The 17,763-nt window shown below is 49.4% G+C and overlaps 1 protein-coding gene across 9 annotated transcripts in view; it reads left to right on the top strand.

The window, feature by feature from the left end:
* TSEN2 (tRNA splicing endonuclease subunit 2) overlaps positions 1-17,763 on the top strand; it is an 86,943-nt gene that overhangs the window by 61,033 nt on the left and 8,147 nt on the right. For all 9 annotated transcript variants that reach the window (XM_032459005.1, XM_032459002.1, XM_032458997.1 and 6 more), the window contains 5 exons: positions 2,233-2,269; positions 6,468-6,984; positions 8,273-8,350; positions 13,780-13,830; positions 16,238-16,376. In XM_032459005.1, coding sequence (XP_032314896.1) covers positions 2,233-2,269; positions 6,468-6,984; positions 8,273-8,350; positions 13,780-13,830; positions 16,238-16,376 — 822 coding nt within the window. The remainder of the gene's footprint in view (positions 1-2,232; positions 2,270-6,467; positions 6,985-8,272; positions 8,351-13,779; positions 13,831-16,237; positions 16,377-17,763) is intronic.

A 17,763-nucleotide genomic window follows, 5' to 3' on the forward strand; every position in this document is an offset into this window, starting at 1 on the left:
AAAGTAATTCCTCTGAAGAAAAAAAAAAAAAAACAAGGAATCTGTATATCAAGTTGGTGGTGTAGCCACAAGGGGAAGCTATTTTGTGCAACTTTAAAACATGGTCATTTGACTGTTCAGTCCTAATAGGATAGACTCTGTATCTCCTGCCACAACGTTGTTTAACAAACCATCCCAAAATTCAGTGGTTTTCAACAGCAGCCAGATTGCTCAGTTTGAGTCTACAGGTTTGCTGGGGAGGTCCGCTGCTCGTGGCTGCGTGCACATGCATCTGGTTAGTTACGTGCTGGCTGCACTCGTGGACCAGTCCAGTAATGGTTCCAGCTGGACTCACCAATGTCTGGTTGTCTGTTGGTTGACTGCCTGCTGATCTAGACTGGCCTCAGCTGGGATGAGGGGTGGAGGGCCCTGTGCGTGTCATCCTCCTCAGGCCAGCCCCGGCATGTTCTCACGGTTATGGTGGAGGGTCAGTAGTGGTCCTCCGCGGGCCAGTGCTCTTCAGGCCTCTGCTTGCACATGTTTTCAATATTCCACTGGTCCAGAGTCGAGAGGTTTGGCCGATGGAAGACCTGAGAAACTGGGGCCACCAGTGCAGTCAGCCTGCCGTGTACTCTAAGGAAAGAAAGAGCTGCAGAATGATCTTGACATTGTTCTCAGCAGTCATCTCATAGGTGGTGGTGTTGGTTCTGTTATCCTGAGACGGTTTCGTGGATATTGTGCGATAAAGCAAATGAATAATTATGTCGGCGTGGTTGAGAGCCGGGATTTTTTAACGTGAAACATCTTACACCAGGAAGCAGGAGTGTGTTTTAAATATCTTCATAGAGTTTTAAAAAGGGAGAGAAAAAGTAGAGCAAGTAGGGTAATAACTCTGCCTGCCCCTCCCCCAGCCCTGGCAGTTACTATTTGGCCAAAAAAAAGTTTTCATATCACGTAATGATCTTAAGAGTTGAGAATCTTGTCCTGATCTGTGTAGTACTAAGTTTTAAACAGTGAGAAGTTTGAAGGAATTGAATTTATGCCACGAAAACAGAAATTAAGGCTGTGGGCTGCCCTGAGGAAGTAGATCTCAGATGTCCGTTTCAGGGGGTTCTTCAAAATCAGGCTTAACCCTCACCTTCCACCCTCCTCTCTCTCCACCCTCTTCTACTTGTTGGCACCAGGCCACCCTGGGCTGCTTGTCATTCTGTGACCCTGCCGTGCCTTGCAGTTTCCCAGCCCCTGTGCATGGTTTCCTCTGCCTTTTCCCCGGTCCACCTGGCGAACTCCTACTCATTCTTCAGAGCCCCGCTCAGTTACTCCTCCTCTGTGTTTTTCTTAACCCTTCCAAGTAAAGTTAGTACGTTACTTGCTCACATACCAGCTTGGGTTACAGTCATTGCTGGTCTATCTCCCCAACTAGATTGTGAGTGTCTCAAGGAGAGGGAATTCATTACTTCTGTATTTCTTGTGCTTGCCATATGGAAGGCTATCAGTAAAACTTGCTAAATTGTTGTTTGCTATTGAACTACCAGAGGAGGGAGATCATGACATCGAGAAGACTGTCAAGTTCCTAAGGAGTTAGGAGTCTGAGAACTCACTTCTGTAGGATTTTCAAGCTGAACATCATTTAGAGCCCTGGAGAGGGGGCTGAGTTTGGAAGAGGAGAGAGGACTTGCCCAAAGGCAGAGTCCGGGAGGCCCAGGACTAAAACACACCAGGTGACGTGAGAAACATTTGAGGCAGAAAGACTCTTCTGGCCAGAGGCCCAGAGCTAGAGCTGGAGACCAGGACTCCCACACCCACACCCAGACCTAACACCACCCCTTCCCTCGGGCGCCTGTGAGGAGCTGTCGCTGAAGAGGCTTCGTGGAACATGGAGAACGGGGTAACATGTGGAACTTCGGGGCCTCAGTGCCCTCATCTGGAAGTTGAGGGCACAGGCATTCGGGGGTGGCAGGTTTTCCCCTCCCACATTGCTGCTGCTGCTTAGCCGGCACGTTGACAAGGATTCCGAGGTCACACTGAGCCCAGCAAGCGTACCAACAAGTCAGCAGCACTGGCCGGGCCGTGGGCGTGGGGCCTGATGGCATGGGAGGCACATGTTTACCACGGCTGCGCAGACAGGATCAGTCGGCCTTCTAGATGTGAGATTTTGTGAATCTTGAAATACTTGTTGTCTTTTCCAGGTTGTCAGTGTGTTTTTCTCCTTAAGGAAAATGTGTCTGAACTAATAAAACTTTGTCGTTACAGGTGTGAAGACAGACATGCCTATAATCACGTCACAGAGGTGAGTCTCGGCCTTGGTCAGAATTATGGTTTAAGTCAGATCTGTTGTTAGGTAGACTCTTGTGATGTGGTTGTCCTCACCTTTTTTTTTTTTTTTGGTAGTATGTATGTCTTTGAAACTTACGTCTGAAATTAATGTAGATCAAATCGTATTTGAAATGCACTAAGTTTATTTTAAAAAATAATCCTAAGCTGAATCATTTGCCAGTTAAATCCCTTCCAGAATATGAACCTTCTCCTGTAATGTACGTTGTCTGTAAGCACTGAGATCCTCAGAGGTAGCACTGGCCTCCTGCCATGTGTGGGCAGAAGTGGCCCCGTGCTTCTTCCTTGCTCTGCACGTGTGGGGTTAGGGAAGGAGGCTTTCCCACAGGCTCCCCCGCCACTCACACAGCCGAGACTCCTTCCTCTGGGCTTTTGTTTATGCTGTTCCCATTTCCCGGAGCTCATCTCCCTGCCTGGCTGTGGCTGCACGGCCCATGGCCCAGCATGCGTGTCTCTCTCCTCTCCGCCCGCCCTCAGCGCTGGGACTGTCCCTCCGGATCCACGGAGCCTTCCCTGGCGCCTACACGGGGATCAGACTGTGGGCTGCTGGGGGTCGTGGACCACACCCGGTTCCTCTTTGCAGCCCCACACCCCATGTTCCCTTGGTAGGACCCATTCCTCCATCTAAATCCTCATCACCCCTGAGGCACAGCTGGAGCTGCATTTCTTCCAGGAAGCCTTCAGAACAGCTCACGCCACAATCATTCTGCATCTTGCTCCTGGCACCACTGGCCGAATCTAACAGCTCCCTTTGGTTTCGTGCGCGGTTAGCCCATGGCCAGGGGGATCCTGGGAGATCTCAGAGGCTGTGTAGCCACTGACTGGGGGTGGGCGGGGCTCTGGTCGGAGGTGGGGGCCTGAAAGGCCCTGGCCAACCCCCTGCCCCAGGCCAGGCTGCAGCAGAGAGCAGAAGGCCCCCTGCAGAGCCACACCCTGATGGCTGGCCGGAGGGACAGCGTGAGGCCAGGCTGGCTGAGTGTGAGGCTCTGCGTCAGGGAGGCTGCCCTCCACCCACGGGCTGTCCCTCGGCCAGCACCACAGCGAGGGCTTCATCAGTCCTTGAGTGTTACCACGGGTGCCGTGACAGTACATACTGAGCAGATGTCACAGTTCTGGAGGCCAGAAGCACAGAATCCAGGTGCTGGCGGGGCTGTGCTCCCTCCGAAGGCTCCGGGGAGGGCCCTGCCTGCCCTGTCTTAGCTCTGGTGTGGCCGGCCTGGGCCTTCCTGGGCTCATAGACGCATCACTCCTGTCTGTTCCTCCGCCGTCACACCATCATCTCCTTTGGGTGTCTCCAGATCTCCCTCTTCTTAAAGGACGCCAGTCAGTGTGACGTCATCTTAACTGGATCATATCTGCAAAGACCCTGTTTCCAGACACGGTCACATTCGCAGGTGCCGAGAGTTAGGGCTCCAACACACCTGACAGGTCTGTCAGGAAGTCACGCCCTCCCCGCCCCCTGTCATACACGGTTCATCATCTGTTCATATACTTGCCATCACAGTCAAAATTGTGTTAAATGTTAGAAAAAAGGACTCCTTTTTGTATCTTTAGGCTAATTTTCCAACTTAAGTACTTGTAATTGTTTCTTTACTGTTTCCTCTGAAATTCGGATCTTTCAAGTGGATTCACCCTAATTGGCCCTTTTCCAACATTAGTTGTCCTTGGGCGAGGAGAACCTTCCGTGTGACCCTTTCTGGAGGCGTGCATCCAGGCCCTCAGGTGATGCCCTCGGGGGCTGATGTATGTGGGGTGTGTCCTGGAAGGACCAGTCCTGGGTGGTGCCGGTCCGCTCCTCACTCGTGGTCCTTCCCCCGCCAGCACCTGTGGCGGGCACCTGTGTGTCAGCGTGAGGCACTGAGTGGGTGCCGGAGAAGCAAGAGGAGGGAAGACCTCAGTCCTCTTCTTGGGGGTGATGGTCCAATGCGGTGGGGGAGGGGGCCGCGCTCTCCTGTGATGAATATCCCGACGGGTGTCTTCATCCTGCCTTGATCGTCACGACTGCCCGGTACTCACTGCTCCAGCTGTGCCGGTTACCGGTCCACGTGCTTTACCCAGGTCCTCTCAGTTCATCTTCTCAAGAAAGCTCGGAGGTCGGGATAGTTGTTTCCGTCTCACACGCAGGGAACCAACAGTTGATCTGGAATGCGTGTGCTCGAAGCCAGCAGCCCAGCTCTGGAGCCTGGGAGGACTGACACGTAGTGAGATCAGTAACATGGTTGTACAGCTTCAGAACCAGATCTGGGGCAGCGCTCGGCCCCCCACGGCAGCCCCGCTCCCGAAGAGCACTTCATTAAGGGGCTTCCATCCATTAAAATGTCATTTGATTTTTTTAATGTAAAGTGTTGAGTCAAAATGGTTCTGTTTTTCAAGGCTCCCCTAAAAAATCTCACAATCATAAAGTAACAAGTATTTAAAGAGCACTTACTATGAGCTGAGGCTTCACATGTCTTGTCTGCTTTAATCCTGCACAGCCCCTGAGGTGGGCACAGGTGTCCCCGAGCCTCAGGGGAGGGCACGTAGCTCGTACAAGAACCTCGTGGAGTGAGGATTGGAGCTCTTCTGCCCTGACCCGCCTGCTGCAGAGGGCAGAGCAGGGCCCCTTTGTCTCTGTCTGTCTCTCTCTCTCTCTGTTCCAGATCTTTTACTCAAAGGGGGAACCACTGAACCTTGAATTCAGTGGTTCTTTTACGTATTTTAAATCAAGGAATTTGATAAAAGTTGTGGATCCCTTCCCCAGAAAAATACACGTGACACAAAAATTTGTGCTCGAAGCAGGCTCACAGACCCGTGAAGCCTTTAGCCAGCATTACAGGTGACGTAGCAGGCACGGATCTTAGGTCTCCCATGTGAACGCTGTTCTGACGGCACTCGAGAGTGGTTGGACAGGAGAAGAGACACATTTTACCCTGATTATGAAAAAGAGCACATGGCACATCCTATGGGTGGGGAAACTGAGGGACAGAGCAGTTAAGTAATTGGCTTTGTCACCCAGTTATGAGAGACAGAGTCAGGGCGGGACATGAAATGTGCACCCCAGGGTCCACGCGTGTAATCACCGCATCCTCCTGCCTTGTGGGTGTGGAGTAGCCCTTCCAGGTCTTCCGCTTTAAATCTGCGACACAGTTCCCAACATACAGGGATGTGTGCTCTTCCCCGTGTACCATAAGTAGGGTGTGGTCAGCCTGGAGATTCTTCGAGGAATCAAGGTTAAGCAGCCACATATCTCTTTCTTAAACTCAGCAGAAGCCAGCGTCCTTGCTTCATTGTATGTGAGTAGCAGTTTACCAACTGTGACATATTCCACCATCCACACGCAGGCAGAGAATTTAGGGTGAAAAGGAAAAAGACATCTGTCTTCCCCCAAGCCATGTGTCTTCCCAGATGCTTTTCAGACCGATTGCTGTCGGTAGAGGCAGAAAGTGCCTGAGTTTCGCCGTGTCTTTGGCCTTCGCTGATCAGATTCCCCACCCGTGTGGCATCAGGTCCCTTGACGCCCCCAGCGGCATTGTCAGGTGCTGACCTGCTTCACTGGATAGAACCCTGGCGTCTTACCTGTAACGTGGGAAGTGTCCAGGGGTTGCCTTCAAGTTTAATGAGCTAAGCATGTATTTTCTCATTAAGATATACTTTGAAACTCATTATGGGAAAAAGGGCCATTTCTGTTAGGATGTTTGAGTGTATGTAACTGTAATCGTTTCTTTCCATGTGTAGTGGAGACATGAGTAAACACTGTGAACAAGAGTACTGAAATTCTCATTTGGCTTTCCAGTACTGAACAAAGACTCTTTGTTGTGAGTGGAATATAGGTCTGGAAATGTCGTAATAGCCAGAATTGAAAATAATACCAAACCCTGACAAAATTCTCTTTATATTTACTTAAATCATTTAGTCCACTGGTTTTAAGTTGCATAAATTTTCACCCTTGGTTAAACTGGGTTTTTGTTTTCAAAGCAAGCAAATTAAATGAAGTTCTATAATAAAAGCAACCAAAAAGTAACATAGTTATTGCAGAGCAGTTAGAAAATGCAGAGAAGTATAAAGAAAACATTTACCCTAGCCCATCATTGAGGAAAGATGCTGTGAACGTGCTGCCCGCCCATCTTTTCCACATGTTCCGCTTCCTTGTAAATACTGACATTTCTGTTTCGCAGGTACCAGCGTAGTGTGGAATGGGCCACAAAGCTCCTGCAGAGACAAGGTCGGTATCAGAGCACAGTGCGTGGAATCCTCGAGGATTACACGAAGCCCCTGGAACATCCTTGTACAAAACAAAGCGAAGAGGTCCAGTTGTATAATGAGCTGAACTCTGAAATGGTTTCCAACATGCAAGGCACAGCCGATAGAGAGAGACTTTCTGAGATGAATGGGGTTGTGGGAAAGTCAGAGGACCTAGAGGATCCCAGCGTGCCACCTGACCACCCGCTGAGGGCTTCCAGGCACAACCCGCTGACCGCAGGTGGCCCGGCTGAACCCACAGTGGAGGTCGCTGCCCCTCTGCCCCCCATCCACTGCGGCAGACGGGATGCTCCCCTCCCACAGTGTGATACTCAGCCTGAGGACAGCAGCCAAGGATCGGGTCTCATCTGTGCCCAAGAGGGAGGGCCTGACCACGAGTACGTGCTGGTGGAGGAAGTCGTGAGTGACGGGGAAGATGCCCTGGACGGGGATGTAAGTAGAGGAAGTAGATGAATTCCTCCAGTGCTGTCTGGTTCTGGCCGAGAGGAGATGCTGGCCAGCCCAGGGGTCCCTTACTCGGCGCCGGTAGCGGGCACATGTTAAGCATCCGTGGCGTCGGAGGTGGGATGCAGGACAACCACCTGCAGACCCCCAGGAAACCAGCCAGCCCTGGCTCGGGAGTTGTGAGGCCTGTTTCGACTGAAACCTCGAAGTCTGTGAATGACTTAACTTTAAATTGCACATATATATATAAAGTAAAGCAGGTCAGCAATATTCTCTCCCTTGAGAAGGAGCGCAGTGGCGATCCCCCTGCGTTGAGTGGCCCTGCAGGGTTGGGTGGGCGGTCAGCCTTCATGGGAGAAGCAGGGGAGCAGAACGGGAGCCACTTCATTGAGGGGCGTGCCAGGCAGTTGCCCCAGAATCACCTGTCGGAGCGCAAAACGAGAAGCAGTCTGACAGTTACTGTGTGAAGCACCCATTTGAAGGAATGTCAGCTGGCCTTCAGAATGAAGTTTGTGAAGTCTCATTAAGAACCTAGGCTTTTGTAAAATAACTATAACGCAATAAAAAAAAAGTGAAAAAGAAAAAAAAACACCTAGGCTTACAGGACAGAGGGTATAGCTCAGTGGTAGAGCACATGCATAGCAAGCACGGGGTCCTGGGTTCAATCCCCAGGGCCTCCATTTAAAAAAGAAGAACAGGGTAACCTAGGCTTATGCTCATGAGGCGCAGTTGGGTGAGAAAAGGCAGCACGTAGAGCTGACCGGCGAGATGTTCACAGCTGCGGAGGGGTTCACGGGGTTAACGCAGTGTTAGTGCGGCTGACCCTTGAACACGTGGGCTTGAACTGTGCGGGTCCACCTATCGGAGGGTTTTTTCCAGCAGTGAACACACCAGCTCTGCAGGATTCGTGGTGGCTGGATCTGCGGGTACAGAGGGCCGGCTGCGAGTCATGCGCAGATTTTCCACTGCCCGGAGTGTCGGCGCCCCAAGCCCCACGTTGTTCAAGGGTCAACTGTAGTTTAAAAATAAATAAATAAATAAATAAATAAATAAATAAATAAATAAATAAATAAATAAATAAATAAATAAATAAATAAATAAAGTAATTTTTTTCCACATAAGTAATAGAAAAGTTTTTTGTTTTTTTTTTTAAAGAATTAATGTAGCAGATGTGAATCTGGAAAATTTAGAAGGAGAATGTCCCTTTTAAAATGCAGCCTCTGTGTCACCTGTGGTGCTCGCAGCTGTTGTGCATGTATTTTCTTTTTCTCTCCAGTTGTCGCAAAAAAGGAGGCTGATATGCAGAAGAAATCCGTATAGGATCTCTGAGTACTTGCAGCTCAGCCTGGAAGAGGTATGTTGCCAGCGTGTTATCTTCTCTGCTGTTGGCCCCCCCCAGCCCGGGCCGCCACCACACAGATGAGTCCACCTCGAAGTGCAGTTCTGAACACAGTTCAGTAAGTGAAGATCACAATTCAGTGTCGTCACCACCGGCAGCTCCCACGTGTCATCAGTTCCAAGGTTTCCACTTGGGAGTTTTCCCCATATTCATTCCACAGAGGCTTCAAGAGGTTTGAGCACTCTTTTCACATCAAGGTTTCGTATTGTCCAAATGTACCAGCTTCTTAAAAAGAAATACAGGCTTACGGAGGTACAGTGCACGTACCATTCACTCATTAAAGCTGTGCATTTCAGTGGTTTTTGTTCCTATAAAATAGTGCTATATTCGTAGAGTTTGACCAGCTTTTCATAAGCCGAGATGCCTGCCTGCAGTCGGGTAATGATGATGCTAATTATGGGTCCTGAGTGCTTCCCTCTGCAGGGTTACTGCCAAGTGTTTGCTTTGCTTAACGCCTTACCTGCGTTCTCACAGCCTGGCTGAAAGTGGCTTTCTAAACCTGCGTCGTATTTTCCCTCTGATTTGGGGTTCCTCTGTGCTGTGTTCACGGGGGCTCGGCTCCTCCCTCCTTGCTGATGTTTACACGGGACAGATGTGAAGACAGCGCCCCTCTGTCCGAGGCTGCGCCTCTTCCCCAGCGGTGCGCGTGCCTGTTTGCACGGCTCCCGCAGCGGCTAACACGGCTCTCAGCCTACCTGCAGGTCTCAGGAAGAGCGTGTTGACTGCGTCCACAGCGGGAACTTCATAGACGCGTTCACAGGCAGGTCGCTGTGTCTCCTAGTCTCCTGATCTTCGGGTCTGTGCGTTCTTCCTTACAGTGAGGCCAGCGAAGAAAAGAGCAGGCTTTCAGAGCAGGGATGGGTATGTGGGATTACTTACTTCATCCACTCATCTTCCAAACGGAACAGCTTAGTTTACTGTCAAATACAGTCGCCGCTTGCTGCCTGTGACTATTTAAACTAATTGACATGGAACAAAAATGTGAAATTCTCCTCTCAGCTGTGCCAGGTACATTTCAGACGCTCAGCAGGTAGGTGTGGCCAATGTCTGCTCTGGGGGACAGCACCGGGGCGCCCACTCTCCAGTCCTTGACCTCTCTGAGCCTCAGGTTTCTCCCCTGAAGAGGGGGTGCATGACACCTTGTTCGTAGGATGTTCTGGGATTAAATGATGCACTGATGGTTCAGCACAACGCCTGGTGTCTGGTAGGTGCCCAGTGAGTGTCGCTGCCTGCTCTCCTGTCACTGTCATTTGTGCTACCTGTAAAAGCTATTTAGTGGCTGGTTGGAGCTCAGTACTACTAACATGCAATCAGTATTCAGTAAAAATACTCTCCAGGTACTTACTACTTGCCTGGCACCAGGCTGAGTACTGACCGTACAGAAATAAATAGAACATGGTTCTGGGCCCGAAGCTGCCCGGAGTTAGTTTAGTGTGATTTGCACAGCATGGTGTGCGGGTCGTGCCAGGCTTCCTCCTCTCTCCTTGGACCCAACGCCTGACAGGTGCTTAATAATTATTTGTTAGGTAGATGTGTATGAGGTGACAAATTTGCACAGAAACAGTGAGGTCTGGAGGGGCATGAGCTGTCCGGAGAGACTTCACAGAGTTGGTGATGCCTGCAGGATACAGGATGGCTGGGGGGTTGCCAGACGGTCACAGTGGACGGGGCAGGCCCTTTCATGTGGCTTGGTCCTGGAAGCGGCAGCCCAGAGGCGAGATCGTGGCAGGCGTGTCTGCGAGTGGTGGTCTGACCTGGTCCTGGTGGCACCGGGGCACCATAGGCAGCCACTTCGGGAAGTGGCAGGGACCAGAGCTGGCGTCAGTACAAGGCCGGGCTGGCGGGCTGAGGCCGTTGGGAGCCTGCAGCCTCTCAGCTCCAGGGGGCGGCAGCAGTAGGCCAAGAGAGTGCCAGTGTCACGAGCTGGGGGTTCACCTCACCCCTCCAGATGCGAGACCAGTTGATGCTTTTTACTGACAAGTGAAAAAGCTTTGCTGTCTCGCTGCCTCTTCCCAAACACCCGCCGAAGAAGTGCTGGTGTATTGGGAGGTCAGAGGTGAGGGTGCTCTCATTCTTGGAAGCTGCTTGGTTTCTGAGATCATTGCAGAGCTGTGCTGCAGGCGTTTCCAAGGAGCACGCAGTTAAACCCAGCTCTGCTTCCCAGCTCTGCCTTGGCGGATGTCCTTGGATGCATCGCCCACGTTTGGCGCACCACCTGTACAGTTTACTGTGTTCCCATAAACGTCCGTCAGGAACACGGGCTGCCCTGCTGTGATGACTCAAAGCAGTTTGCAGGTTGTGAGAGCGGTCACACCACGCTCACTTGGGGATCTGTCACTGGGAGCTGTTTGTTGTTACGATGTTTTGGCCCCTAACCAAAGTTAGTCATGAGACATTAAAGCCATCATTAAACTCATCTTATTAGTACTATCAAAGGAGAAACTTACTGAGGAGGTTTCAAGGGACATGAAATTTGAGGATTTCAGCCTCCACAAACTTCTGTAGTGTACTGATGATTTAAGTCTAAAAAAAACCAACTCATTTGGATTAAGACCCTCCCCACCTGTAATTGGTGCCTAAAAGCAGTTTGCATAGGTTCATAAAAGCCATTTAGGCCAATAAGAACAAGCCATTGGTTTCATCAATTCTTAGGGAAAAGTTTGTTTGCTGATAACAGAAAGTTTCTGAAGAACTTACGTTCTGACAGACCTGGAAGTCACCTCTTGCTAGGCAAGGACTGGGCTGAACCTTCCCCAGCTGCAGTGTTGAAAGGTTCTAGAAAGGGAGGGAAGCTCGAGTGAACTGAGCAGTTCGGTGCTTGGCAGTTGCTTTTTTAAACCTCAGCAGGAGTTAATCTCACTAAATCTTTAAGGAGGCTTGATCGTGCCCGAGATGAGCAGGTGACGAGTCTATGTGATGCCTCCAGGGCCTGGGGATTAATGACAATCTCAGCCCAGGGCTGCGTATCTCAAAGGTCATTCTTCCTGTTACACCCTGTGGACCAAGAAGGGAAAATTGAGGGAAAAGGAAAGAGAAAGAAGGACTTGGCTTTTTGAAGAACCAACTTGTCTTTTCCATTGTGCCTTTTGGCCACCATCTGCGTCCATCTGAAAAACCGCAGTGTTATGTATTAATAAGCAGTGGACTGTGGGAGAGCAGAAGTCAGAATAAGCTGGGAAGGCTGTCACCATAGCTGCCGGAGAAGCAGGACACGGTGTCCACCCTGAGGAGGACGGTGCTGAGAGCCGGGCCTGCAGAGACCCGCCTGGGTGGCCTGGCAGTGTGACCCCACCCCCACCCCGCCCTGGGCGGGATCCAGACCTATTTCTTTGTTCTCTCTGCACAAGCCTTGAGCCCCTTCTAGGCCAAGGGAACCATGCAGGGTTTCTGCTCTCACAGAGCTTACATTCTAGTTGGAGAGACACACAGAAGAAAGATACTTTCAGACAAAAATAAATGCTCCGAAGAAGTTGATCGGGATGGGGGTTAAACCCAGTGGTCAGGGAAGACTTCCCTGAGAAGTGACCTTTGACTCTGGGGCAGAGCACGTCAGGTGTGGGAATAGCAGTGACAGAGGTGAAGGCAGGAATGAGCTTTGTGTGTCTGGGGACAGAGGTGAGGCTGGCCGGCCAGGAAGAGGGGTGGGTAGACATGCAGGGGCTGGGGCCCTGGGGGCCCTGGGAGCCACAGTGTCGCCACAGGGTGAGGTGACTCTGGCTGCCCTGCAGAGCGGGCTGCCCAGGCCAGAGCTCAGGGGCCTCTGCAGAAGCCCAGGCAGGAGGGAGTGGCCGGGACACCAAGAAGCAGCCCGGCAGGTGACGCCTGCATCTTCAGGGGAGCTGTAGGTTGGGATCTGGGTAAAACTGAGGTAGTAGTTCTCAAACCACTTTATTCTCTTAAAAATCATTGAGGGACCCCAGAGAGCATTTTTATATGGATTGTATCTGTCAATGCTTACCAAATTGTAAATTAAAACAAAATTTAAATGTTTATTAACTCATTTTAAAATAATGATAATATACCCACTGTACATTAACAAAAATAATCTTATGAAAAATATCTATATTCTTTTAAAACAAAACAAATCCAGTGAGAAAAATGTCATTGTTTTTCATTTTGCAAAGACTCTAAGGTCCAGTTTTATAGAAGTCTGCTGAGTTCTCACATCCGATGCTACCTTCAGTCTGTTGTGATATCACATGTCTTGGAGCCTCTGGGGAGAATGACTATGAACAAGGCGTCCAGTAATGCCTTAAGGTCATGAAATGATTTTGACCTTGAGACCTCCTGCAAGGGTCTTGGGGACCCTGGGACCCCCAGTCTAGGCTTCAAGAACCACTGTGGTAAAGAGAGATGTCAGGTGGCCAGAAGATGACCAGGGGGTGGGTGCGGGCAATTCCCGAGGATCAGGAAGGTGTTTCCTTAGAAGGACCTGTTGCTGCTTGAAGCCCCCGACCCCTTCACAGTCTGTGGTCCCCTGCCCTGAGCACCAGGTGGGGAGGAAACATGGAGTGAGTGGACCAGAGGCCTGGGGGCTCAGGGCAGGGACCGCCTTCCTTCTGCCACAGGGCCCTCTAGGAAATCTGGTGATGAATCTCTTCTTCCATCCTCATGTTTAAAAGGAAAGCAACCCAGTCTTACGGAGACCCATCATTTGGTCACCACTGCGGACCAGTCTCACCTGAGCCTGTTCAGGTGTAAATGTGGATCCTAGTCCCCTTCTGCCAGCAGAGCCGACAGCAGGGCCTGTTGGCTGGTGTCAGTGCTTGGCATCATCTTGTTTTTATCAGAAAGTTGCTTTTATTTCCACATAAGTGTAATTTTACTCAATTACGGCAAACTTTCTTTGTGGTTCCTCCCGCCTCCCCAGATGAGTAAAACGTGGTGCTTTATCATGAAGTTCATGGAAAGATGGGATTTACTTGATGGGAAATCACTGTGCAGTGAGCGTGAGCAGGAGACTCATCTGGTTACACTAGCTTTGCCGTGTTTCCACAGATTTCTCCATGTTTCTTTCTGTACATTTTTCCCCAGTTTAGTGTGGTTATTTTACAGAGGAAAATCCAATGAGCAACGATTCCTACTGCTCTTATACCTATTTATATCACTTTTCAGTTTAGCTGTGTGGTTTTTTTTTTTTAAAGAAAAAATACTTGGAAAAGTTCATATAAATGTGTTTTTACTGATTTTAAACCATTTTGTGGCATTTATATTTTAATCCTTGAAATTTGAATGAACCATTTATGTTTAAAAATAAGTGACCAATTTGATAGTGATAAGGATGTTAATTTGTGTTTATGGCAAAGAGAAATCAGTGTGTAAAATAATTTCTCAAGAACGTGGAACGGCTTCTGATGAGCGTTTTCTGCTTGCTCCGTTTTCAGGCTTTCTTCCTGGTCTACGCTCTTGGGTGTCTGAGTGTTTACTATGAGAAGGTAAGAGGTTTTATTCAGATACAATCCACTTAACATTTTCCTGATATTAAAAGCGGGTTGTTGTCATTTCCATATTCCTTTAATACAAATGTGTCTATTTTCACTGAGTAGAATTGGAATTGAATTTTTTTCCCTAATTTTAGGCCTTGAGCCCTCAGCTGGGACTGTGTAGGCAAAAACCAGCTTTGACTGTTTTAGAGTGAATTTCATTCCCAGAGACTGGGAGGAGAGCAGTATCTTCTAGAATGATCAGGAAATCTGCGTCAGAACAGTACTAAGAACTAGCAGAAATAGAGCCCAGCGATGTTCAGCGCCTCCTTCAGTAAAGGCTGTGAGTCAGGTGCTCGACTCGCAACATTCTGATCCTTTCCTCTGCGTGGAGAGGCTTTTGTAGATGAGGTAGTCACAGCTCAGAAACAAGTAACTCACCCACGGCAACACAGCTGGTCTGGTTGTAATTAGGATGTGAACCCATGTCAGGGCAGCTCCGAAGCCAGGAGCTTGTGCTGTAGTCTGCTGCTCGTAGAAGAACGTTAGTGCCTCACAAAACAGAAACAGACTCACAGACGTAGAAAACAAACTTATGGCTACCAGGAGGGCAGGGGGTGGGGAGGGATAAATTGGGAGTTTGAGATTTGCAGATACTAACTAATATATATAAAATAGACAAACAACAAGTTCATACTATATAGCACAGGGAATTGTGTTCAACATCTTGTAGTAACCTATGATGAAGAAGAACATGAAAACATTCATGTATGACTGAAACGTTATGCTGTACACCAGAAATTGATACAACATTGTAAACTGACTATACTTCAATTAAAAAAAAAATATACACATACACACACACAAAGAAAAAAAAAACATTAGTGCCACGAGGAGTTAATACCATTGCTTGACTTCTGGTAGAGGAATTGGGAGGCGGAAGGGGAGATGTCACCGTACACTTGTGGATGTTGTAAGTTTTGGAGCATGTAAATGTAAGGCCTATTCAAAATTATTCAAATGAAATTAAGATTAAGAAGAGAAAGGTAAGCAGGGCATTAGAACAGAGCAAGTGTATTTTATCCTGTTCTCGGGAGCACATAAATTTTGTCATTCACCAAAGTCTGACTATATGAGACTTTTCCACGAGTATTCCAGCGGCGTGGAAACGGGTGTCTGGGTGATGGGTGACTCCTTTGTCTGGGCGGTGTTCATTCTCCACCCACCCTGCCTCCTCCCCGGGCCTCAGCTGACATTTGTCAGAACATTCCAGCTGCCTCATAGAACCCCTCAGCCCCTGAAACCGGGGGCTTGTCCAGACTGGAGGCTCAGCCTTCTCTCCAAGACTGCTGCTTGTGTTGGAGGGTATGGACTTGAAGACCATACACATACGAGGTTTCCACCTGCAAAAAACAGCTGCAAAAAAATGAAAAGAAAAAAAACAAAACAGAAAGAAACCCAACTCTAGCTCACATTTATGGTATTAAAATCTCAGGCTGAGACAAGCAGAGGAAATCTCACTGAGTGACTGAACCGTAAACCAACTGAAGAAATGATCATTTTACTCAGCACCGAAATGAAGCGGAAAACCTCCCAGACTGACCTAGTTTTCCTGTTGTGTTTTTGTGTTCACACATAAGAACATCCTCTGACCCGAACTGTTCTCAGTCTCTTCAGGTCCAACCTTATAAACAACATTGGCTTCTATGCAATTAGATTATTAATTTGTGCCATGATATAAATTCTCTAGCTTCAAAGACTCAGTGGAGCATCTTTTCTTTTTTTCCCAAAGCTTTTACAGAACTATTCTTGGCTTTTCTGAATGTGGCCAGACGAACCGTAGCTACCCACTGGCGTCTGTGCATGTTGGGACGTGTGGACTCCAGACCCCCCCCCCCGTTCCTCTGCCCGGATTGTCCTTGCAGCCACCGCTCCTGTCCCCCCACCGTCACTTGGCTGCTTCCCATCTCCAGGGGGTCCTTTCCCGAGTCCTCTCGGGTGGTGCTGTGCAGCAGAAATGTGACAGGAGTCTCAGACAGGAGCCAGCTGCATATTTTTTAATTTTCTGGTAGCCACATTAAAACCGTTTAAAAAAAATCAGCTGAAATTGATTTATGTTATTTACATAGTTTATTTAACCCAATATACTCAACATCACTGAGATAGCTTACGTTCCTTTTTTCATACCAAGTCTTTGAAATTCAGTGTGGTTTATGCTGACAGCACATCTCAGTTTAGGTGCGTGGCCGGCGGCTGCCACCCTGGACAGTGCAGGTCTGGGTCTCACGGTTAAACCCTTCGTCGTGGCCGCCGTGTTTGTTGTATCTTCAGTCCACACTTGGTACAGGGCTTGATTCGGTGGCTGGGCGATGGGTGGACACAGACATGACGATGCCTGTTCTTCCCCCGACAACTGTAGGAGCCTTTAACGATTGCGAAACTCTGGAAAGCCTTCACCGCAGTTCAGCCCGCGTTCAGGACTACGTACATGGCCTACCATTACTTCCGAAGCAAGGGCTGGGTGCCCAAAGTGGGACTTAAGTACGGGACAGATTTACGTAAGTCGTTCTCGGCTCGGCAGGCGTGAGAGCCAGGGTTTGTGTGGGATCCTGGGGTGAAGGTCTGATCCGGCGCACGTGCTATTGCTGTTTTTTCCACTAAGGTGAGGTCCTCCTTCTGGCTTAGATGAGGTTTGGATTGGGTTGGAGGGTGTGTCTGGAGTGAGCCAGCGACAAGGCATTCTAAGGATAAAACCTGGGAGGAGGGCCCGAGGCCCCCAGGCAGGCTGGTCTTCTCTTCCCCTCTGTGATCTTAGGAAGAGCCTGGTGCCCCTGCCCCACCCCTCATTAGTGTGTGATCATGTGATGTAGGGCAGTCCCTTGTCCTCTGGGATAATCTCATCTGGCTAATTGTGTGCAGTTACCCCGCATAACTGTGGTAATAGTCACAGCTGTCGTTTACTGAGCCCTAACTCTGCCAGGCGTCGTGCTAAGTGTCCGGCATTCATCATCTCACTTAGTCCTACGGCAGTTCCGTGAGATCGGTGCTCTTTGATCCTCATGTATCTGATAGATTTGTTTTGAGAGAAAGGGTCATTTGCCCCTAATAGTTTCTAGGGCTAGTAACTCTTAGGGCTGGGCTTTGAATCCTGGAGCCCAGGCTCTTAGAAGCGTCTACACAGTCCTGCCTCTAGGATCTTTACTTAAAGCAAGGAGTCTGGACCTGGCGAGCACTTCGTTCAACAGACAATTGTGAGGGTCTCGTGGGAGCCAGGTCTTCTCAGCTGCCAAAGACGCAAAAGTGAACAAGACAAACACGGCTGCCCTGAGGGAGCTGCTCCCATGCTGGAGCGGGTGGCAACAAGCAAACACACAAATACGTTCTGCAGGTTTGGGGTCTGAGAAAAATAGGGCGGAGTGAAGGGGCAGAGACTGAAAAGGAAGTTAGGGTGGCTAGGAAAGGACACCTGTGCCCCAAACAACAACAGAAATGTGGTTACTGTGAGGGAACAGGTCACTTGACAATCTGGTGAAGAACACGGGCGGTACAAAGGAATAGCCAGTGCAAAGGCCCTGAGGCAGCACGAAGCCAGTGCCTCTGGAACTTAGAGATCCCTGGGGAGAGTGGCGTGAGGTGATGTCCAAGAGTCAGGCTGGGGAAGATCTCGTCTGGCCTGGCCAAGACTTGGGATGTTATACTGGTTATTGGAAAACAGTGATTTAGATTTAATGACTTACATTAGTAGGACCTTTGTCTGCTTTCTTACTAATAGACAGTGGGGGGCAAAGATGGAATCAGAGAGATGAGCTAGGGAAGCTGAGCCCTGCAGACAGAATGCATGCAAGATTGGCAGGGAAGAGAGGAGTTCAGGATAACGCCTAGGTATTTGGGATGCAGGTAAGTTCAGTGGAGATACTGTGATGGCATGACTTTGGAGCACAGGAG

The sequence above is a fragment of the Camelus ferus genome, chromosome 17, assembly GCF_009834535.1.
Source record: "Camelus ferus isolate YT-003-E chromosome 17, BCGSAC_Cfer_1.0, whole genome shotgun sequence".
Lineage (NCBI taxonomy): Eukaryota > Metazoa > Chordata > Mammalia > Artiodactyla > Camelidae > Camelus > Camelus ferus.